This window comes from Lycium barbarum, chromosome 5 (assembly GCF_019175385.1).
Source record: "Lycium barbarum isolate Lr01 chromosome 5, ASM1917538v2, whole genome shotgun sequence".
Lineage (NCBI taxonomy): Eukaryota > Viridiplantae > Streptophyta > Magnoliopsida > Solanales > Solanaceae > Lycium > Lycium barbarum.
The window spans coordinates 21,607,593-21,631,586 of record NC_083341.1 but is presented as its reverse complement, the minus strand read 5'-3'; the positions used below and the strand labels follow the sequence as shown (position 1 = coordinate 21,631,586).

Sequence of the window (23,994 nt, the reverse complement as noted above, 5' to 3'; positions counted from 1 at the left end):
ATTTATAGGTACAAAAATTAGTTCAAACAATGACAAGTGGCTTGCTACTTGTCAAATTGGTTCCATGCATATTGCCCCATATAAATTTCACTTACCACTTCTCCAAGAAATACCATTATATAAACTATAAAATATTTAAAAATATTTAAAATATCACTATAATTCCCCATTATTTTAAAGATTTTTTAAATAGAAGAGTAAAACTTGCTGGATTTGCATGTCTGAAATGCAGTAGGTTTGGTGTCTTTTGGGCTATGAACCAAACTTAGACCGATAAAATTTAACTTACAGAATTATCGGTGAAATATAAAATTTCTATGAACCAATAATTCTTGTTGTAAGTCAGAGACTTTATCAATCACATACCGACTCCGTAATTTTGTTGTTTAACGCGGTTTTGCGCCCTAGGCCATGCGCGTGCCTAGTTATTCATGAGAGCTCTAGAGACTAGGCCAATGTCTCATAGGAGAGGCCCCACTCCTCTCTCATATAGGTGAATTCATTAAGTGTACAGTGCTTTAAATACACCATCCATAAGGACTATGAATTCATTAAGAGTTAATAACTCATCCTCACAATTAGTAGCAGTTCAAGCACTCTCTGTAAGTGCGCAGAGTCAATATCGACTTGTTATTACCCATATGAACCTACTTCATTAGATCTCCAATCACATTGGTTGGGTTACCATCTCTATTGACAATCATATAGCCTTAACCCCATCTCTCTTGATGTTTGAAGAATTAATTTTCTTCCCACAGGTTTAGTCAGTGAATCGGCCAAATTCATTTCTGACTTCACATAATCAGTGGAAATTATTCCATCTCTCAACAGCTGTTTCACGACATCATGTCTCAATTTCATGTGTATGCTCTTACAATTGTAAGATTTATTCTTTGCAATAGCTATTGCCGCTTGACAATCACAATGCATAAACACATGAGGCAACTCATTCTTTATTAAAGGGATATTCGCTAAGAAATTTCTCAGCCACTCAGCCTCATAACCAGCTAACTCCAGAGCTACAAACTCTGACTCCATAGTCGATCTAGCAATGATCGTCTGCTTAGCTGATTCTCACGATATTGCACCTCCACCAAGGGTGAACACATAACCACTAGTGAATTTTGTCTCATATGAATTAGAGATCCAGGTTGCATCACAATACCCTTTTAAAGTAGAAGGAAATCCACTATACAGGATACCATAACTCATGGTTCTTCTCAAATATTTCATCAATCTAATTAATGCAGGTCAATGCTCTTTATTAGGATTATGAGTATATCTACACACAACATAGGCTATATCAGGCCTTGTAAAATTCATTAAATGTATCAGACTCCCAATAATTTTCGCATATTTAGACTAAGCAACTGGGTCACCATTGTTCTTTTTCAATCGAGAGTTAGCATTATAAGGAGTGGCCACAGGTGTCACCTCAAAACAATCAAACTTCTTAAGAAGTCTCTCCACATAATGTTCTTGTGACAGCAATATATTATCATCACTCCTTATAACTTTAACTCCCAATATCATATTTACTTCACCTAGATTTTTCATATCAAAGTTAGCAGACAAAAATAATTTGGTACTTTCCACAATATTTAAATTTGTACCAAATATGAGCATGTCATCAACATATAAGCATATTATCACATAATCTTTGTCTACCACTTTAGTATAAACACATTTATCCACTTCAACAGAAGAAAACCCGTCTTTAATTAAGACTTGATCAAATTTCTCATGCCACTGTTTAGGAGCTTGCTTAAGGACATAAAGTGATTTCATTAATTTACAAACTTTATTTTCTTATCCAGTAACAATACATCCCTCAGGTTGAACCATATAAATTTCTTCTTCTAAATCACCATTTAAAAAAGTTGTTTTAACATCCATTTAGTGGATAAAAATCTTGTGAATTGATGTTAAGGCAATTAAAATTCGAATAGAAGAAATTCTAGTCACTGGTGCAAATGTATCGAAATAATCAATATTTTTCTTTTGAGAATTTTTTTTTGCAACTAAACGAGCTTTATATTTATCTATAGAGCCATCTGGATTAAGCTTTCTTTTTGAAAATCCATTTACAACCAATAGGTTTTGCACCAGGAGGTAAATCAGTTAAAACCCAAGTATTTTCATGATAGAATCAATTTCAACTTTTATTGCCTCTTTTCAAAATTTAGCATCAGAAAAAGATATAGCTTCAAAATAATTTGATGGTTCATTATCGACAAGAAAAGTTTAAAAATCATTTCCATAAGAAAAATACTCTTTCCTAGGCCTTTTGCTCCTTCTTAGTTCCTCATTAGAGGCAATCTCATTATTTCTTTCAACAGGTGCATGAGAAATTTTATCAGAGAGTGGAACAATATGTTCAGAAAATTCAGCATTCTTTGTCTCTATTATAGTATTGCAGTCAAGCACATCACTTTTCAACACAAGAAATCTGTATGCAGCACCATGTTCAGCATATCCAATAAGCACACAGTCATCAGTTTTAGAACCTATCTTTCTCTTTTTAGGTTCAGGAAAAATAACCTTAGCAAGGCACCCCCACACTTTTAAATATTTCAAATTACGTCTATAACCTTTCCACAATTTATAAGGAGTTTTTGCCAGTTCTTTTATGAGGAATTCTATTTCGTAAATGACATGCAGATAAAATAGCTTCACCCCACAAATTATCAGGTGCATTAGAACTGACTAACATGGAATTCATCATTTCCTTCAATGTTCTATTTTTCCTTTCAGCTACTCCATTAGACTCAGGTGAATAAGGCGGAGTTATTTCATGAATAATAGCTTCTTTTTCACAAAAAACATTTAAGGACAAATATTCTCTACCTCTATCAGATCTAATTCTCTTGATTTTTCTACTAAGTTGATTCTCAACCTCATTTTTATAAGAAATAAAAGCATTAAAAGCATCATCTTTATTTCTAAGCAAGTACAAATTAATAAATCTAGAAAAATTATCAATAAAAGTCACATAATATCTTTTACCACCTCTACTCATTTTCTGCTTTAAATCGCCTAAATTAGTGTGAATCAAAGATAATAATTCAGTTTCTCTATTTACTGAAAAACAAGACTTTTAGTAATTTAGCTTCAACACATATTTCACACTAGTTAAAATTATTTGAGTCTAAACTAGATATTAAACCAAGCGACTGCATTTTCTTTATATATGCAGTATTAACATGTCCTAATCTAGCATGGCACAAAGAAATAGACTCAACCATATAAGCAGAGATAGATGCATGGATATCATTAGAAATATTAAGCATAAATAGGCCATGGTTACAAGATCCTTTACCCACCAAAATATTACTTTTAGTCAACACAACTGTATTTTTTTCAAAAGATACCTTCACCCCAACTTTTCCTAATAATCCCATAGAGATTAAACTGGTTTGGATATTAGGAACATGCAACACATCACTCAATGCTAGAATTTTACCAGATGTGAGTTTGAGAAGAACTTTTCCTTTCCCAAGAACTTGAGTTGTCCTTGAATCACCAAGATAAACAATTTCTTTTCCTTCCTCAACTTGGGTGCATGACACAAAATTATTTTTATTTACGCAAATGTGCCTAGTAGCACCAGAGTCTATCACCCAATTTCTCACATTGGCCTCAATATTTATTTCTGAAATGATCGCAATAGCAATAATTATATCATTCGCTTCAGCCAAATTTATTTTTGACTTAGGGGGATTGTCATTTCTCGCAAATATTCTCTTGCATTGAGGTGTATTTTTCATGAAGGTTTTATTATTAGCTTCGAGCTTGTAACCATGTCTATTTACGTACCTGAATTGTGGGGACCCCTGGTGGGACCCGACCCCTGATGGGCCCATGATCTGACATGCACTGGTATTGTCTGTGCCAGGGTACAGCCAGTTCGCACATACTCCCTCTTCACGCTGCAGCGCTACGGGGTATCGAATGTGAGGACCCATAGCAGGTGTAACCCATGCATGCAACTGTGAACCCCCTGGGTATCTGGACCCCATGAACATGACTTGACATGACATGACATACTCAGGTATTGTAGCAGTGAAATCACAACAGTTCGCTGCGCCCTGCAGAGCTTCGAACTCGTGACCTCAGGCCTTTTGTTCTCCCAAAGGAGACGACTCTCACCAATTGAGCTGCAGCTCAATTGGTGAGAGTCGTCTCCTTTAGGAGAACAAAAGGGAGGAGGTCACGGGTTCGATACCAGCCGCTGCAGCGTATATCGAATTGTCTGTTGGCACCTGCCCATACAATACCTGAGTATGTCATGTCATGTCATGTATGCATGTATGTTCATGGGGCGCAAGGGCCCAGGGGTCATCACATCGCAAGGGGTGTGGGTCCTCACATGAATTTTGGCATCATCATTTAGCTAAATTGTGAACATATTAATGCATCTGCATTGTCGTACCCCATTTTAACCGGGTTAAATTTAAAGTACAACATATTGGTGATTCCTATTTGTTTTATTTTAAGGAGTCGCCACCTAATTAATTTAATGGTGAATTAGGACACCTAGATGTTAACTAAGGTAAAGTTAAAGTTAAACCTCCGTTAATAGTCTGCTTAACCAATGTGATTCCAGGTAAGGGCTCTATATTATCCTAAAGGGAAGGGGTTAGACATCCTTTAGAATCCGTTAACTTACGGTTATCCGGCCAAAACTTAGGTTAATTAATTCAGATTAAATATAATGCTTAATTCTTAAGAAAAATAGGTTATAAATATTATTGAGGTTTTAAAGGAAAACATAATGATGCTATTTAAACTGACTTGAAGAAATGCATAGTAGTCCACTTAAAAATAAAACTTATAAATGTTTGTTAAGCTTAAAATAATAGTTTTTATTATAAAAATGAGACTGGCAAAATATAATGATTTGTATAGAAGTAGAAGCTTTTAAGAGAAAACCTAGCCAATATGACATTACATCAGTATAATAGTGTAAGAAATCTAGACTTGTTTTAAAAATAGAATGCAAAGATGATGAATTTCTTTCTCTTTTACTGATTTATTTAATTATACTCGGCTAAAAATAAACGTGATTGATTCAAACTTGATGAGTTATTTATAATATGTTTGAATTTATGTTTGTATATTAATGATGTTTTGAAATTAAGATAATAGAAAATATGATTCCTTTAATTCGAAAAATATGAATTCTATACTATCAACTATTCTAGAAGTAAATATTATGGAAACTATAAATAACTTTAATATAAAAAGAAGAAAATTGAATTTATGGAATTAATTGTTAGTTTCCCTTAAATTAACTACCCATGACTAAAACTAAGCCTACTAATTCATTAGGATTTATCTAAACCAAGAAAACAAAAACAAACAAAGAGTTAATTGCATAATACAAATTAAATGCACAAAATAGAGAAGTAGCTAATTTAAATGGGCTCAGCCCATTTTAAAAGAGCTGCTGCAATCTGTTTGTTGCTGTTGGGCCTTAGCCCAGAATTTCGTTTCTTTTATTTTGCTGCAGACTGGCTGGACGTGAATGAGGTTATGTTGGGCTTTTAGCCCAACTCCGAACGCGGAAGAAGAGCGAGTCCCTGGGACTCGTATGCGGTGGTCATGCATAAAATGAAAGGAGAAGGATTAGTATATAATAAAATAAAGAAACTAAGTATACAACTAGAATTAACACATAACACAATAAAAGGACGCTTAGAGAAAATGTTCAAACCCAAATAAGATAACAATAAGGAAACTGCAGCCCATGTGATTTATTCCATCTCATTGAATAAACTTAGGCCCTGATGATTACTGTAACTTGCAGGACAATAGAATATATATTTCCTTCATTCATATTAACGCATTACAAGGGCAGAGAAATCCTTTGCACAGTTCAAGATAGGGCAAGCTCGACTAAGGCATATAGGCAGATGCATGGTCACCAAGTTCATGCTTGTTTGTTAATACTTAAGAGGGTCCTAAGCAGTTCAGTATCTAGTTTAAACTCAACAAGACAAGCAGTAGGATTTAAGTGAGCTAAAGCATATTTCACTTATTCAGAGTTTCAACACTTATTTTAATCTCAATGGAATCACCAACGCAATATTAAAGGAACACAACCGATTTTAAAGAAAATTTCAATAGTTTATAAAGCCACAAATATTCATTTGATGTCTGATTGGTCCATTTGATGTGAATGAAATATGGTATCGAAACTATCTTATTCCTACTTCTTCAAATCAAGAACACACAACAAAATGAAGATATGTAATTCCATCCTTCCTCGGGTAAAACTAACATTCTAGATGAAGTCAATAACCATAGAAGAAAGCATGCTGAACCATCCAGAGAGCAGTCAAGAGGAAAACTGGAAAATCCCCATAATTCGAACAAAAAGTTGTTTTCATAAATGCTATACACTAACAGGTTGAATATATAAGGCAATCAAGCGTCGAAATTGAATCATTTCAGGTTTTAAACAAAAGTTAAGAAAAAAAAACATAATGAACCGAAGATACAATTAAAGTTACAACAGGCATGTAATGGCTAGAAATTTTCTACATATTTCAACCAACTTATGACTTACCAATAAATCATGGACTAAATCACATTAGAGTTTCCTCACATGCTAACAACTTGACTAGATTTGGATTACAACAATGACGACAGGAGACAGACTAATGCTTAACTTAAACTATCATACAGTTAGTCAAAGTAGCAAACTGCCTAAACCAAATTGAAATGATTGAACCTATAAGCAATCAGCAATATCCAATAGGTCTCATACTTAAATCATTCGTCCAATTGTCCAAACATGAAACCAAGACAAGTTCTAGGAAATAGGATGAAGCATGAATAAATTTAAACTATAACAGGCATACTAGAAGTATAAGACAAATTAAACACTAATCAAAAACATTCGACACGTCTTAAACTGAACTAAAATAGAACAGAGGTGAACTAACAACAACAAACAACCAAATGAAACAACAAACTATGTTATATAAGCATTTGAGCGCATCCTAACGACAGTTGAACTAAACAGCTGATTAAGTACAGAAAACAGACTCGCACCAGAACTGGAAGATAAACAAAGGTTACTGACCTTGGCCTAAAGCAAACATCATTCTAAGAAATAGCAAGCCAACCATATATATAATATATATTAGCATGAAATTATTTAACTATGCCAATGGATGAATGTACTGGTATTAATATTCAGCTGGACCGGCTCATGGTTAACTGAACTAAAGGGGAAAATCATACTAGTTATGAAGGACAGCTAACAGCAAAGTAGCTTCATACAGGTACAAATGACTCAGGTTACTACTAATCAACTATTTTAGAGGTGCGAGTGACCATTAAGCACGATCCATGACAAATATTGCTACATAAGATCTAATCAAGAAGCTAATAACTAATCAAAATTACCCATATCGACAGATGCTAAGCTAAATTAACTTAAATGAAACCATAATGATCACATAATAATCGTTAACTAACCTGCAGACACTTAAGAATTTTCATACGAAATTACACAAACTTCTAATACTAAACTCACTAATATGCCAAACTAACAATTAATCCAACCTTAACAATCGTCGACACACATAAGCATACTAAGACACTATAAATTCAACGAAGGAAGCTTTTTTTTACCTTCTTTGAGTGCAGCGAAGTGGGTACGGGGGTTTTCAGATTTACCTCGACGACTACCAAACAGAGCTCGAAAGGCTCGGATTCACAGCAACGAACAGACGAATAAACAGATAAACAATTGTGTTAATATTTTTTGACTCGATATTTCGAATTGTCACAACCACTGCAAACTTGTTATTTTTAGGGGGGATTTTGGACGACTCAGAGAGCTCTATTTTCAGGGGGTGTCAGGCCATGGAGGAACTCTTATCTGATTAGAAATTTCACGGCTAAACAGGCTCTTGTTCAAAGAATTTTATGAGGTTCCAGAGACTTCGTATTTTCGGGGGAAGGGGGGAGGTTTTTCCGTCCTCCTTTAATGACTCAAGAAAGGACCATTTATAGGGTGGGTTTAGGGTTTCTGATGAAGAAAGAGAGAGAGAGGAGCGGGGGGAAACGGTCGAAGTGGGGAACAGGAAGGCGTGGGGGTGGCAGAAGCGTGGGGGGACAGAAGAAGGTGGAGGACAGAGGCGTGGCGTGGGAAGGTGGAGGAGAAGAGAGGGAGAGAAGGAGAGAGAAGCGGCGCGGGTGAAGGCGGCGAAGAAGAGAAAATGAAAGGGGAAACCCTAACCCTAAGGGTTTCCCTTATTTCGAAATGGAATGGATCGGATCCGGTCCTTTGTGGGCTGGGTCAATTTCTTTTGGACTGGGTATTAAATTAATGGGCTGGTCCGAAGTGTTGGTTAATTATTCGGGCTGGGGTGAATTAAGTTGGGCTGGTAAATTAAAATGATACCAGGTAAATTAAAATGTGGACTGGTTTTGTGAATTGGTCCGAAAAAAAGTATGAGTTGATTGGGCTACTACATTTAAATAAAAGACCTATTTAAATAACTTGTGTTAAAATATTACTTAATATAAAATATGCAATTATTAGTGCTCAAATAAAAAATGGCGTTGTAATAGCCGTGCAATAATATTTCAAAAATCCACAGTAAATAAACACTATTATCTAATTATGCAAAGATAAATGCGATGCGTGTGCGTAAGCTGGCAAAAATGCCGGAATGATAAAATTGTGAATTATAATAATAATAATAATAATAATAATAATAATAATAATAATAATAGGTAACTGTAATAGAATAATAAAACGTGGGTATTGATAAGAGGCTAGTAATTATAGTAAGATATAATATATATATTTTTTAATTTTCCAAAAATATTAGAAGCGTAAATAGGTATTTCGGAGGAGAGGCGGGACAAAATTGGGTGTCAACATGCATCACCATGGACATCTGGCAAGATAACGGGAACGGGAGTAGCCATGACAACACTCATATCGGTATTATCACTAATTTCACAAGTAATATTATTTGCCATAGTTTTTTAGATTGTTGGAAAAATCACAAAATCAAAATTAGTATAATAATAATAAATGTTATTTATTTAGCAAAGTAAAATAACAACACTTGAAAATAAATATTACTACAATAATATATTTAACAAATATGACTTGAGTCGTGCTAGGCACTGTCCTAAGAAACTATTTCAGCAATGTGAAATGTTTTCCCAGAATTAAATAAGCCCTTCTCTAATTTTAATTAGAGGATACAGAAATTAGCAAAATTAAATTATACCAGCAAGTTATACTATAGAAATAAAAAAAGAGCAACTAATTTATTTTTTGGGGAAATATATTAGAAAGAGGGAGACGTGAGATGCTATAGAAAAGGAAGGGGATATTTTTTTTTTTGGTCTCTTTGCTGGAGCTAATGAGAGGCTATTTGTAGGTACAAAAATTAGTTCAAACAATGACAAGGCTTGCTACTTGTCAAATTGGTTCCATGCATATTGCCACATATAAATTTCACTTACCACTTCTCCAAGTAATACCATTATATAAATTATAAAATATTTTAAAAAAATTAAAATATCACTACAGCCATCACTTTCATTATAATAAGGTGACCGAAAAATGAAGAAGATCGGAAAAAATGAGAGCTCGCCGAAAAATATTGAAGCTCGTCAAAAACAATGGTGGTGGAGGTAGAAGGATTAAGTGATCATCTATCCACATTTCATTTCTATTTTTGAATTTTGGAGAGGGATCTTTTAGAGAAAAGATAGAAGAGGGATGGAGATTCGAAAAAGGCCGGTCGGAGATTTTTTCCTGCCAAAACTCGTCGGGGAACACTATATTTGCTGCCACCACTAACTCCACCGATAACAACATTAGTAATACTAATAGGGGTAAATGAGTTGGGTCCGTATAATTTTGGGTGCAAAAATTATATTCGGGTTGGGTTAAGTTGGTGGGTAAAAAATTATTTAAGAAACAAAATGGGCTGGGCGTCTAGGATGAAGTCACGTGGCAGGCCGTTTAACGTAAGGGTTATGTGGATCATAATATAATAATAAAGGTATAATTGACCCCAAAATATGTGAATAAATAGTTTGATAATTTTGGCCCTTTTCCGTTCTTTTTTCCCCTAAAAATACACTGATCCTCCCAATAACTTGGGGAAAATCCCAAACATGAGTAGCTCAGCAACAGCACCGTGGAAACAGCTTCTTCTCAATTCCATCAATTCCAATTCCCATCTTAAGCATTCCACCTACTTTCAACTCGTATGCATTACTTCATCTATTATTCCAATTTCTATTACTTAATTTTATTTTTAGAAATTACCCAATTAATTTTTTTTTATTATCTACTTTTGTTTTTTGTATTAGGCAACTGTTGGATATAATGGAAGGCCCTCTAATCGAACTGTGGTTTTCAGGTCTGTTTTCACCCTTTAAACTTACACTAAATTCAAAGATTTCTTCATTTTCATTGTGGGTATTTTATTTATTTGTTTATCGTTTTTTTTTTTTTTTTTTGGTGTAGAGGGTTTCAAGATGGTACTAACAAGATTCAAATTAATACTGACTCACGAAGCAGCAAGGTCTGTATTTTGTATACCCTTTTCTATGTTAGGGGCTGATATTTTGGAAATTGACTGCTTTTTGTTAGAAAAAAGTTAAAATGTTTGACACCCTTTTATTTTTACAACGCATAATATATGTACAGGCCCTCTAACTTGGGCTCAGCTAGCAAGTATGCCCTCCAACTTTGAGTGTGCACAAGTAGGTACCTCAACTTGTCTCCTCAGTTGAACACGCCAACTTACAAAATCATCATCTAGACACCTCCAAAATCTATGTGCCACATCAGCATTTGTGTTTATGTATTTAACTTTATACAAGATGAGGTGCCTACTTGTGCAAACACAAAGTTGGAGGGTATATTTGCTGGCTGAGGTCAAATTTGAGGGTATGTTTATGTATTACGCCTTTTTACAAACTTGCAACTTTCAAGAATTTATATCATAAACTATTCAAATTCTAAAACTTTTAATATGATGGTAGTGGTGGAGCCATGATTTTTTTCTTTTGATGACATGGGAACCGCAGCCGCTACCCTTCGGGTGTGCACAGGATAAACCCAGTTCCTGTGCAATAGCTCGCAAACCACACAGAAGAGGTAACCCGTACTAGGAAATCCCCATGCGACGAGCTCGACCCAGAAGGCAAATCCCCTGCTGTTGTAGGCAGGGGTTTCGAACCTGAGACCTCCATTATGAAAGCCCCATGCTCAACCAACTGAGCCACCCTTGTGGGTTGGTGGAGCCATGATTTTCATTAAGGGGATTCAAAATATAAAGAAGGCAAGGGAATTCAACATGTACTATATATACACGTAATAAGTAATTATGACCTTGTATATATAGCGTAATCTTTCGACAAAGGAGTTTCGGATAACACCCTTTTCGGCTATGTTGCTCGCACCCTTCAAAAATGTCGACGGGTGCGTGTCGGATACTCCAAAACTAGTGCATTTTTGGAGAATCTGACACGGGCGTGGCAACATTTTTGGAGAGTCCGAGCAACATAGCTTTTCGGTACCTCAGTTCCGCCAATGTACGATGGTATCGCTGTCAAACTAACTTTTTCACTATTACTTTGATATTATCTTCCACTATCATTAATTCAAAATAAAAATCAAATTAGCATTTATTACTCCATAGTCATTCAAACAACAGAACTGTCGTATAAAATGGAACGGGCGTGTATAATTGATCTTTTTTAGTTTTTTCTTTCATGTAAGTTGTGAATCTTGCTTAGAACTGATGAGAGTTAACTTGAATCAGTGCAGATTGATGATCTTAAGCGTTCTCCATTTGCGGAGGTATTTGATACTTTTTTTTTTTTTAATACAATATTGCTGAAAAGAATACAATATGATTCAGCATTTTTTTCTTCTTTTTTATGGCTTCTGAATTGGGGTTTAGTGCTTAATGCGTAAATGCACAACAAAGTTGCTTCTCGTCCGACTTTTTGCTAAATGTTAAGCGTTCTGTAATTAATCCGGTGTCGTTTGAACAAAATCTGGTAATGATTCAGGTGTGCTGGTATTTCACTGAAACATGGGAACAATTCAGAATTTACGGAAAGGTCGAGATGATTGATGCATCAAACTCTGATCCTAATAAACTTAAGGTAATTGTGGAACATCTTTACTATTTCATGTGCATTTTTTTACCTATACCTGAGATAATTCACGAGTTTATTTTTGTTTTACAAGTAATATATCCAGGACTTGCAATCACCTCCACTTTTAGAGCCAAATGCCTTGAATCTAGAATTAAGCCTCACTCTCTTATTTTAAGATGTGTTAAAAGCTCCAATTGGAAAGCAACAAATGTATTCAGAAATTTGAAGTATTTAGCACTTTGCTATGTTTCAATTACCATGCATTTCTAATTGTACTAAGAGCTTTCTTTGCAAATATTTCATAGTGGAATAGTGTTGGCGCTTTCAACAACATTATGTTGTTTTCATACTTTGCTCTAGATATCCTTGGATTATGGACAACTCATATGTTCAGTTTTTGTATTTAATTCCGTTGTTCATTTCAAACATAAAAGTATACAGCAACAACATATCCAGTGTGATCCCACAAGTGGGATCTAGGAAGGGTGGGGTGTACACAAACCTTACACCTACCTTTGCTGGGTAGAGAGGTTGTATTCGATAGACCCTCGGCTCAAGATAAGCGTTTCTCAAAACAGGTTTGATAGATATACGAGTAAAAAGCTATGAAGAAAATATCAAAGAAAAGAAAAGTAACAACATTAGTAATAAAATTGAAGAATAAGTGATAGATTAATAATAGTAATATTGATAAGGATTTCACACAGAAAAGTATAATCTGCCATAATTGGGGACAAGATGCCACAAAAGGCTACGTGACCGGTTCAGAACATTTCGAAAGTTATCAACATTATGTAGTGCTTCAAATGACATTAGTTTCATAACTGGTCATTTGATGAGATGCCTTGTATATGCATGATATTGATATTTATAAAGCAGAGGTCTCACATATGTGGTGTTGATCTCTGTAAAATAGAGATCTAGTTCATCACCTTGACACAGTAATTGAAGGGCTTTTTTCATTTTTGGCCCATCAGACGAAATTAATGACGGGCGCTAGCTATACAAAACCTATACATTGATTATGTATATTATATGTATATTTATACGCAATATACAAAACCTATACATTTGCTGGCTATTATTCTTTTGAACGGTAAAAAATTGTAATTATCCCGTAATTATTAAACTTACTGCCTTAATTTTTTCGCTTGGTAAATAATATATTTTCTTCTTTGTATTCTGATGGTAACAATTCAGCAAAGAGAGGCAGCTTGGTTTGCTGGTTCTGTGAGATCAAGACTACAGTATGTGGGGCCTACTCCAGGGATTATTTCTCTAAATGAACAACCATCGCACGATTCATTGGATCCTTCTGCTGGTCCAGTTGATGCATTCTGCCTTCTACTTCTGGACCCTGACCAGGTCTGAGTTTTCCCTGGTCATGTAACTCTCACAAAGGAATAATTGTACATCTGTAACATTTCAGTATTTGTGTTACTTACAGGTTGATTATCTGAACTTGAAGAGTAATGAGAGGCTGCTATTTTCGACTGGACGAAGTGACAATGGTGAGAAATTCTGGGCACAATATAAAGTCAACCCATGATATGTGATTTGTCATCTCACAGATTATCCCATCAGGCTATTGGTATACCGTAATGAATCTTTTTAGTATTATTGAGATGATTCTGAAAGGAACATTGTTCTCTTTGACTGAATAAACTAAAATACAGTGTTTCATACGTAATATGATCTACCATTAAATTATAGAAATTTGATGTCAGAATTATGAGAGACAGGAAAACTCTATATATGTCAAATTAGTCATGGTTTTGCATACCTCGCTACCAAAGACCTCCGCTACGGTGATCTATTTTTTTGACCACGATATTGCTTTTGAGACCCCTCACAAAGTAGGTCAACCTTCCCTGCGATGCTTCTTGTTAGGATGAGTATTTCAAGTTATTCTAATGATTACAGAGGCTGAAAAAGGGCTCTGACTTTGTTTAATGAGATTGTGGAATACTCATTTGAGCAAAAAACGTCCCCAAGGAAGGGCATGCTAGATAATTATCCCTCTTTGTAAAAGTGAAGGGCCTATTTATATTACTCCCTCCGTTTCAGTTTGTTTGTCTTACTTTCCTTTTTAGGCTGTCTCAAAAAGAATGCCACTTTTTATATCTAGTTACTCTTTACAGCAAACATCCTACATGGAATTTTTAAGACAATGAGATTCAAAGGGCATTTTGGTACATTACATATATCTTTAGTTTAAGACCACAAGAAAGTCTTCTTTATTTTGTTAAACTTTGTGCCAAGTCAAACTAAGACAGGCAAATTGAAGCGGAGGGAGTAATTTTTGGTTAGTTATCTGCCAAGACTATGTCATATTGAGAGTTAGTTGTACTAGCCTTGCAAGTTATGGAGTCAATCAAGTTTATAGACACTCTTTTATCCTTGTAGTCGGGGGTTTTCGTTGAGTTGTTAGATTATGATCTATAACTATTTCTATTGTGGATTAAAAATGGATTTGTTAGATTTCACAGTTCCTGATGAAAGAAATCAGCTGAATTTGAAGCACATGCGTACTAAGGTACCTCTACCTAACCTCTAATGCTTCAGTTTCTGTTTGTGGTCCCTGGTATTCTTTGTCACTTGCTGGAATCCACACACCATTCAGAACATTTTATTCAGAGAATACTGGTAGCTTTCAAATTTCTCCAATGGGATCCCTTCTTTTCTATCTTGTAAGTTGTGATTTATAAGTCTGTTGCCAAAGTTTATGGTAGAAATGTTGTGACAATATGAATGATCAAACGCTTGTGCTAAGCACTTGCCAGTTGTACTTGAAGGAAATGTCAAAGCTGAGTTTTTAAGGTAATTAGTTGGCTATCTGCCACCTAAAGGCATGTTTGTAGTTACCGGTTTTTGTTCTTAGTAAGCTTAGAAGAGAAAATGGGACTACCAGCCAGCTTCTCGGTTCTCATACTTATCATTTCGCTTTTTATTAGACTTCTTATTAATGATCAGTCAATTTCCATTTTCCTGTGTCCAAAACTCTACCTACCTGCATGTGTCTATAAGCCGCGTAAAGACAGCTTTGTCATGATGCAAAAGACAAACGGATGAACAGGAAAGACAAGTTCCTATTCTATTACATGAACTTATAAATGTCAACAAATGCCAATTCTTTGAAAAAGAAAAACAGTGTGTATATGCTATTGCACCCTTGGTGAGTCAAAGAATCTCCAATTGGAAACATATAAATTTTCCAGGTTTGTTGTTGTCAACCTGCACCCTAATAAACACACATATATATCTAGCATCTGGGCAAGTCTGCTGGAGGATGAGGAAGTCTTTCTAATGGCCCTTCCCCATTCTTCACAATGAACACCACTGATAAGCCCCACGATAAATGTATCTCCAAATGACAGTGCATAAACCATACCCCTATACATAAAAATGGTCCATCCATGAGTTTTATACAAGACTGTAATAATTAAGAGATGAGCTTCTGTTGAGATAATTACAGTCCAATGCCTTTCGGTGATCTAATTTACAAAATAGCCAGCAAATGTATAGGTTTTGTATGCTAAGTATAAATATACATATATATACCTATAATATACATAATCAGTGTATATGTTTTGTATATTTTGGACGACAAGCCAAAAATGAAAAAAGCCCAAAAATTAGTTTCTAATTTATTACCTGGATTGTCAGCAACAAATCGAATGGCAGCCCATCCACCTACTGGAACTCCAATTGTGTTCATGTATGGTGGGTCCACCAGATTGAAGTCGGCTGTATCAGGATCATAGTTTCCGGTACCATAACCCACAACATAAAAGCTGTAGCCATGAAGATGAATAGGATGGTTCTCCGTGGACACTGTGCTGGTGTCCTGTAGGATCAGTTGAACCCTAGTCCCATAGTCGAGGACATAGGTCCTCGTTCCATTCAGAGAATTTGTGTCGTTAGGAGGATTATTAGGTGCCCCATTTGCAAAATCATAGAACTTCAGGGGTACCCCAGGAAAATCTTCAGTGAAGTAACCATTGATGTTCTTGTAGTAAGCTTCCAAAATTGAGATGTTAGGGTTACTAAAGCTGATGTTATTCATGGAAGCAGCCATGACTCCACCCCCTTTCGCTTTGCAATCTTTTTGGGGATTCTTGGACCGGCATTTTTGCACGTTTAGTCCAATTGTAACAAATAGGTTTCTGTCAATATCGTTAGGAACGGCGACAGGATGAAGACTCTTAATCCCGTCCATGACTGTCTTAACGGCAAGATTATCGTCAAAACGCGGTAAAGCTGCAGGTAAACTTAAGTCATTTGCTGTGGCGCCAAAATACTGGAAGTAAGCTATTGATGTTATATTTTGAAATGAGACATTCTTAGCAGATTGGTAAGGTCCTATGGCCATTGAATATCTTGCTATGGGTTTATCTGCTGTGACTAGGACGTTTAGGGTTTGACCCGGCCCGAGCATGACTCGGTCCGTGGTCAATGGCTTTGTGTACTCTCCATCAACTTCAACAATTGTCAATTTGTGATTTGCAATGGCAAAGAAGTGCTCCTGGTTCAAAGCTGCATTGATTAACCTTAACAAGTATGTTTTCCCAGGAACCACGTCTAGTTTATAAATATCTGAAACAATCATAACACTTTTTAGCTAACAGAAACAGTACAAAGTACTCCTTCTGCCCAATTTATGTGACACAATTTCCTTTTAAGTTTTGTCCAAAAAAGAATGATACTTTTTATATTTAGAAACAATTTAACTTAAAGCTTCTCAGTATACCCTTGTGAGATAATTTATAGCCACAAAATATCTATGGCTTGTTTTAGTCCATAAATTTCAAAAGTCGTACATTCTAACTTAAAGCTTCTCAGTATACCCTTGTGAGATAATTTATAGCCACAAAATATCTATGGCTTGTTTTAGTCCATAAATTTCAAAAGTCGTACATTCTTTCTTGAATTATGTGTCAAGTCAATGTGTGTCACATAGATTGAGACGGAAGGAGTAACAAATATGACAGAGTAATGATGCAACTTTTGTCATTTTCCCCATTGAGTTAAAAGATGGAAGTAAAAGTTGAGTAATGAATGTAAAAGATTACCATTAGCAGAGCAATTATAATTAGGGCCGGGTTGGCCATTGATGGTAAAAGCATCCGCCGGTGGTGGAGCTCCACCACTAGCTAATACTGCCTGCTCAATTTGCACCATGTCTTTCATCCAATATTCCCCTGTATATTCCCAAGTTTGAGAATAGCAAAAATACTTTTAGAAATCAGTGTATATAATTTAATCTTTTAAGAAACTCTGTGAAAATAAGATTGTTTTCAGATTAGTAATTGAAAAAATAACATTCATATTCTTAAAAAATTGTGTAAGTTATATACATTGACAGTATAAAATGTACCTAACATAATGATATGCTCTTCATAGGGGAACTTGAAAGGGTAAGGGACACCCTTCTTAGTGTAAACAACAATGGCACCATAAAGAGTGGCTCGAAGCCATGAAACATGAGCATGCCAGAAAAATGTGCCCTTTTGTTGTTGCAGAGTGAACTCGTACGTGAAGTTTTGCCCAGTTTGCATGGGGCATTGTGTTATGTAGGAAGGACCATCGGACCAACACGATAGCCTCTGCTGGATGCCATGCCTGATGAAATGTTGGAAGCTCAGGTAAGCTTGATTTTCCATAATGTGAAAAAGAGATGAGAAATAGAACTGGAGTTTTTTAGTACTACTAGTTACCAGTGGATTGTAATATTGTATGGGGATTCATTGGTAACTCTGATGATAACTTTATCGTCTTCTTGAGCATAAACAACTGGACCTGGATACATTCCATTGATGGTTGGAATGTCTTTGGTGTTACATAGCTTAGTGATTCTAGTAGTTTGCACCTGGAAAAAGAAAAAAAAAGGTGAGAAGTACCATTTTGATAAAAATACCACTTGGCTAATAAAAAAAAATGCCAAAAAAAACCTTGAAATCATAGAATATTGTTGATCTGCCTCCTTGCCGTTGTGATGTGAAACCCACAACATAGTTGCTATGGTTATTGAAGAGAAACAAGTATAATAAGAAGTAAATAAACAAAGCAGTAATCAAGTTTGTCATGTTGAGAGTTGGACAATAAAAAGAGATGATATGTTATAATACAAGGCTTGAATATATACAAGGAAGAGAAAGAAAAGATGTTTTCTAGATGTTTATATTTGGTATCTACCATGATTCCTCTCACATGGTTTTGTAATAATAAGTTGTTGGGGACGTCCTTATTCATATTATGCTCATTGGTGAGCAAGAGTTTTGGTTTCTTTCTTCTTTGTTCTTTCTTGCTTTTGTTTAATCAAGTATAGTTAGCTCATTATAGTCCCTGAACATACAGCCTTTAATTTTTCTTTTCTACTATAAATTATGAACGTGTTTTAAGTTCTTATATATACACTGACAGTATAAACAATACTTGCACAATTATGTCAACTGTTAGGTAGACATCTTATTAATCTTTATGATAAATATTAATAGTCGATAACCCGATGAAAATGGTAACTAACATGTTATAAATGGTGTTACTGCACTGATAAAAATTAAAATGTAACATGTTAGTACATAAAAGTGAGTTAATCGATTATGAATGAGTACCATATATTTTGACTGAGAAACGGACTATGCGTGCATTGTAAACCTGCTCTTTTGAGTAGGCTCAAATGCAGCATACTTTATACGTACACACTTTACTTGCATGACATGGAGGTTGATAAGTTAATATAACTAGTATATTAGAATCAATGGAAGAAATGACATACGCATTACAACTGAAAGTTGAATTGGTATCTGATTTGAATAATATTCAAGTTTGAGAAAATTATGTGGAATATTAGGCCGTTACCTACGATAATCATTGATATGTTCTAATAAAGAAAGCGTGACTCATAAATTAGGACAAATAGTTATATTTGTGGTATACCATAAATGTCAATTGAATAGAAACCATATATAAACTGATCCAGGGATTGTGTATCTTTTGTTTTATTCCCTTCGTTCCAGGAAAATGACTACTACTATCTAGGGATGGCAGCGGGGCGGGTTAAGGCTTAACTTGAAAACACTCAACCAGCCCTGCCCCGCATAGAGTTTTTCTGTGATTCCAACTCACTCCGCCCCATCTATTGTCATTCCCAATTTCCTACTACTATCAATTTTGGTGTAAATGACTAGTTTCTTCTCTTTGGCTGTGATAAAACAATGTGATTTTGTGCATCTTTACGTGGTTTATGAATATATGTGTATTATCCTTTAAGAGAATTAAGAAAGACGTCAAATTCACATCACAAGTTAAACTGTCATAGTCTAAACCCCTGAATTCTTTTTGGGGCCAGAGGGAATCAGTGGCGGAGCCACCCTCACCTGGCATTCCTTCGTTGAAAAAGTACACAATGTAGATAGGTGAATTTTCTTTTTAAGTATATATACTATATTGAATTTTCTTGTCTTCTTCATGTTTAACATTTTTATATTTAACTTCTCTTACTGAAAATTCTGACTCCGCCACACGTGAAAATATTAGCTATTGTACAATGGAATGGGCAACAAGTTGAACTAGGACAAAAAGACCTATACCAAGTAAATTTCGTACGTAAAGCTAGACAAATAAAGCTGTATATGTGATCATGCCTTGGCCCCCATTTGATCATATTGTATGAATTCCAAGGTATTCTTTTGATGGATAGTAGGGTCGCGGAGTCCAGGGCAGATGTAAAATGTTACTTGTGAGTTCATCCGAATTCAGTAGCTTTGACTCAGACATTATATGCATCAGAAAATTCAGTAAATAAGTATAAATAGTGAATTTCAAACTCAAAAAATCAAATGAGCTGTGATAAAATTCCAAGCTCGAATTAATAAAATTAAAATCCTGAATCTTTCTCTGGCAGAGTGGGGTTGTGTGTGTGGTTGAGAGGTTTAAAGAAGATGGAATTTGGCAACACGTGAGATGACAAGATGATTAAGGAAACTAAAAGAAGTCAAATTAAGCAAAGAAGAATGGGGCATGGGATTGTATAGGGCCCTGCTTAAAGGCGACCAAAAGGAAAAGATTTGATTGTTTGGCCTTTTCTGGACATTTTTTGCCACTCAAAATCATAAGCAATTTGTGCACGCCTTCTTAACCCTGCCACTCTTGAGGGCCCTAAATCATCTCTACAGCTATGTTTTCCTAAATCTTCCTAATGTTTTATTACTCGATCTCTTTTTCATTTAAAGTAATTAGTCAGACAATTGCATTTCCTCCTTTATTTCTTCTATTTTCTTACAGGGAAATTCATTAAAACCTATGAGGAAAATAATTGTAGAAATAAATAGCATCAGATCGCCAGTTTTAGATACGTTATTTGAATGATAGTTTTTAATTTTTATAATGTATTTAAGATTTAGCTAGAGAGGCAAACTTGAGACCTCTTTTTATTGACGCTGCTTTTTGTTCTTGTTCAAACCTTTAGGTATGAAGTCTTTGTACTGCCAAAGCCTAAACTCCCCCGAAGGTCTGAATTTTGAATTGCATTCAAAATTCAGACCTTTGATTTTGACCGATGTTTGAAGTTTGCTCCAATACGACTAAATATTACTCGTAAATCTTATAAATTTCGACTATTTTTTCAATAGTAGTCTTGAAAGCGGCTATTTGTCCACTTCACTCGAAATAATTCCCAAGTATTGGCAAGCCCTATCACGTATTGTCAACTAGACACTTGGGCTGCACGAAATTACACCCAATGACTTTGGAGGTGGGAGGTCTTGATCTTTTGACCCCCGCTTGTCCCATGAACAAACCTTTAAGGTCAAAAGTCAAAAGTTTTACCCACCATGACCAAGCAGAGTAAAAAATTCAGAATCTCCCACCTCCAACGCCATTCATGTAAATCACCAACAGTTGGCGTGACAGTGTTCACGTCATACAAATTAACTTAAAAGATCACAACCTATTAACTTAATTAATCTCTCTGTTTAAACATTGGTTCTCGTACAATTCGTGCTTGATAAGATGAAAAGAGTCAATGAATAATAATATAGAAGATGTTATAAACCTCATGCATCAGGCTCAAGGAAGAATTTAGGCTATGAATGGTAAATAATCCGTTTGAATGTTAGTGATACTCCAAAATATGGGGATGAATCCCAGTTCATTTTTTTGCGCGGATCGTCCTTCATATGGACTGGTCTTTAATTTTTTTCCCTTCAAATCGTTGGTCTTTAATTTTTGTCCCTACTTCTCATTTAAAGTACCCTTATTCGCTGGTCTATGAAATTAGAAATTCTGGGTTTGAACCAGTGTTTTAAAAGGCGTTTTTGAGGCGAGCCTCGGGGCGAGCCCCGGGGCGGGGCGTACCAAAAATGCCTCGGGGCGATGGGTCGGGGCGCAAGTCCCCAAAGGCGTAGGCTCAGCAATTTGGGGCGTACGCCCAGGCGTTTGGGGCGAGTTTTTTTTTTGTTGGGGCGTAAGCCTAGGCGTTTGGGGCGAGTTTTGTTTTGTTGGGGCGTAAGTCCAGAAAACTTCTTCAAACTAAAATGAAATTTGTTAAATAAGTCCTTAGTATAATGCCCAAATTTTCAAAAGTCAACATGTAATTACTCAAATATTTTAAAAAGGAACTGAAACATTAAATTTAAAAGTCAAGACCTTTTTTTATTGCTAGAATGCCTAATATATGTTCTTTTCCAATTATTTATCTTGTCTTCTACTATCTCAAAAAAGTAACGAGCAGTCACTTATACTTGTAAGTACGTATAATAGATTGTTCTAATTAGTTTTTTTGTGGGGGTGGAGTATGTATATGTGTGTATATATATATATATATATATATATATATATATATATATATATATATATATATATATATATATATATATATATATCACTTATTTATTGTTTTCTTCAATTTTTTACGTTATTTAACCAATTTAAAAGTATTTATTATAATTATATCATTTTATAAAATACTAAAAATTAAAGTCCCATGAGGCTTACGCCTCGTGCCTCGGGGCTTACGCCTCGCTGAGGCAGACATAAAACGCCTCGCCTTACGCCCCCGCCTTTTAAAACACTGGTTTGAACCCCAGCAGAGTAAAAAAAAAAAAAATCGCAAGGCAAGTTTTTCATAGAAATTATGCCTATTCAGGGTAAAGTTATGCCTTAAGGCATAGTTCTGTAGTATGATCCTACAGAGCTACGCCGGACAAGGTAGTAGTATCCTACAGAACTATGTCGGACAAGGCATAATTTCAATGTAGTTACACATAAACTATGTCTTTTGTAGGATAACTTAATTTCTACATAACTATGTCGGATAAGACATAGTTTTCATGGCATAGTTCTGTAGGATAACTTAATTTCTACAGAATTATGCCGGACAAGACATACTTTACATAGAACCTATGCTTTGTAGCATAGTTCTGTAGGATAGCTTAATTTCTACTGCTGGACAAGACATACTTTCTATGTAACTTTGCCCGAATAGTTTGTTATGAAACCTTGTCTTGTGATTTTTTTTTTTACTCTGCTGGAATTCGAACTCAGAATGTCAGGGATATTTTCGGCTACTTTTTAATTACTTAAAGTGCCGACAAGCAAAAATTAAAGACCAACGATTTCAGGGGCAAAAATTAAAGACCACCCCAAGATAGGGGCAATCGTGTGAATTGCCCATCGCAGTTTTGTTAATTTCTTGCGGGCTCCTGGTCATCAAGAAACAACAAGTCATTGTTCGTTCTTCCACGGGAGCTGAATATTGACTCATCGTTGGACGTGCAATCCCTTTCACGATCTTGCTCATTCTTCACACACTGAACCTGTTCTGTTCATGCATTTGTGCCAATAGTGTCTTCCACTCAAGGATGAAACATACCGAGCTTAACTATCATTTTGTGTGCTCAAAGATTCGAGACAAGACTCTTCATGTTGAGGTGTGTAATTATCGTGAAAATTATTTTTGATAATGCGTGGCGTTGAGACTGAGCCTAGGACCTCTGTCGGATTTGATACCATAATGAAGTGTATGACTATATCAGCTAAAAGCTTAAATTGTTAGGGTGAATACTTTTATTTATTTAATTATGCCTTCAACAATGTGTATACTTGGTATTACGGAAATCATTTTTAGAAAAAGATTTTTAAAAGCTAATGTTTATTAAATATCGACAATAATGTTAGCAAATCAATAGTGTTCTGGTGAAGTTTTGTGTATCAAGTTGTAATAATGATGTCTAAGTGTTGGTTGGAATAGTGATATTAAGGAAAATAACTTCAGCCCAGAAATGGAAAAAGTCATTGTACCCATTTGGTCGAAAACATTAGTAAAGTTGATGTTAACTGATCAATAACAAAGGTAGTAAAAATGGAAGCTCGGTAAAGCCAGTGACTTAGCTTTCCATAGCATTTTGTCATGGATTTTTTTATATTTACTGCTTTAAATTACTTGTTCTTGTGCTCGGGTCTATCAGAAACAACCTCTCTACCTCTCAAGATAGGAGTAAGGTCTGCGTACAGTCTATCCTCTCCAGACCCCACTTTGTGGGATTTCACCTGGTAAGTTGTTGTTGTTGGTAAAGTCAGTGACTTAATTACAAGTTCAGAATATGCAATTGCAAGCTTTAGGATTCTGTTGCATATCAGCATGTAGTCATTAAAGTGAAAAATAACACACCTAATTTGTACTGCAAGCATACATCATTACCAGAACAAGCACTTTTAACCATAAAAGTGACATACTATTTCAACAAGGAAACAAGGCAGAATTCTGCCCAGATTTTGTTGCCATTAGATGAGTTACAAACAAAGTTTGGCCATATAGGCTAATATCAAAAA

The 23,994-nt window shown here is 35.3% G+C and overlaps 2 protein-coding genes across 6 annotated transcripts; one reads left to right on the top strand and one right to left on the bottom strand.

Moving 5' to 3' along the window:
- Nucleotides 1–10,067: 10,067 nt before the first annotated feature.
- On the top strand, nucleotides 10,068–17,697 carry LOC132640702 (pyridoxine/pyridoxamine 5'-phosphate oxidase 2). Of its 5 annotated transcripts, none has more exons than XM_060357418.1 (9): nucleotides 10,077–10,254; nucleotides 10,360–10,409; nucleotides 10,517–10,574; nucleotides 11,825–11,857; nucleotides 12,073–12,168; nucleotides 13,363–13,527; nucleotides 13,610–13,673; nucleotides 14,643–14,698; nucleotides 17,566–17,697. In XM_060357418.1, exons 1-9 carry the CDS (start codon nucleotides 10,162–10,164, stop codon nucleotides 17,581–17,583), a joined length of 633 nt encoding a protein of 210 aa, XP_060213401.1. In that variant the 5' UTR covers nucleotides 10,077–10,161; the 3' UTR covers nucleotides 17,584–17,697. The 5 variants fall into 5 exon arrangements, with proteins under 5 accessions (XP_060213405.1, XP_060213401.1, XP_060213400.1 ...); XM_060357421.1 differs by having other exon boundaries at nucleotides 10,078–10,254; nucleotides 14,652–14,698; XM_060357417.1 differs by lacking the exon at nucleotides 17,566–17,697 and having other exon boundaries at nucleotides 14,643–15,823.
- LOC132640701 (laccase-6) lies at nucleotides 15,417–18,248 on the bottom strand. The gene is made up of 6 exons (XM_060357416.1): nucleotides 18,114–18,248; nucleotides 17,880–18,031; nucleotides 17,540–17,784; nucleotides 17,235–17,363; nucleotides 15,817–16,758; nucleotides 15,417–15,555 (listed from the first exon to the last, which is right to left on the bottom strand). Exons 1-6 carry the CDS (start codon nucleotides 18,246–18,248, stop codon nucleotides 15,425–15,427), a joined length of 1,734 nt encoding a protein of 577 aa, XP_060213399.1. The 3' UTR covers nucleotides 15,417–15,424.
- Nucleotides 18,249–23,994: the final 5,746 nt, after the last annotated feature.

What these genes read in the sequence shown, in the direction of transcription:
- LOC132640701 (XM_060357416.1), bottom strand. Translation starts at nt 18,248, where the DNA reads ATGACAAACTTGATTACTGCTTTGTTTATTTACTTCTTATTATACTTG. An exon ending in CAATATTCTATGATTTCAAG is followed by an intron (nt 18,032 to 18,113) that starts GTTTTTTTTGGC and finishes TTCTTTTTCCAG; the next exon opens with GTGCAAACTACTAGAATCAC. An exon ending in ATTTGTTGCTGACAATCCAG is followed by an intron (nt 15,556 to 15,816) that starts GTAATAAATTAG and finishes TTTTATGTATAG; the next exon opens with GGGTATGGTTTATGCACTGT.
- LOC132640702 (XM_060357417.1), top strand. Translation starts at nt 10,162, where the DNA reads ATGAGTAGCTCAGCAACAGCACCGTGGAAACAGCTTCTTCTCAATTCC. An exon ending in AGCGTTCTCCATTTGCGGAG is followed by an intron (nt 11,858 to 12,072) that starts GTATTTGATACT and finishes GTAATGATTCAG; the next exon opens with GTGTGCTGGTATTTCACTGA. An exon ending in GACTGGACGAAGTGACAATG is followed by an intron (nt 13,674 to 14,642) that starts GTGAGAAATTCT and finishes TGGATTTGTTAG; the next exon opens with ATTTCACAGTTCCTGATGAA.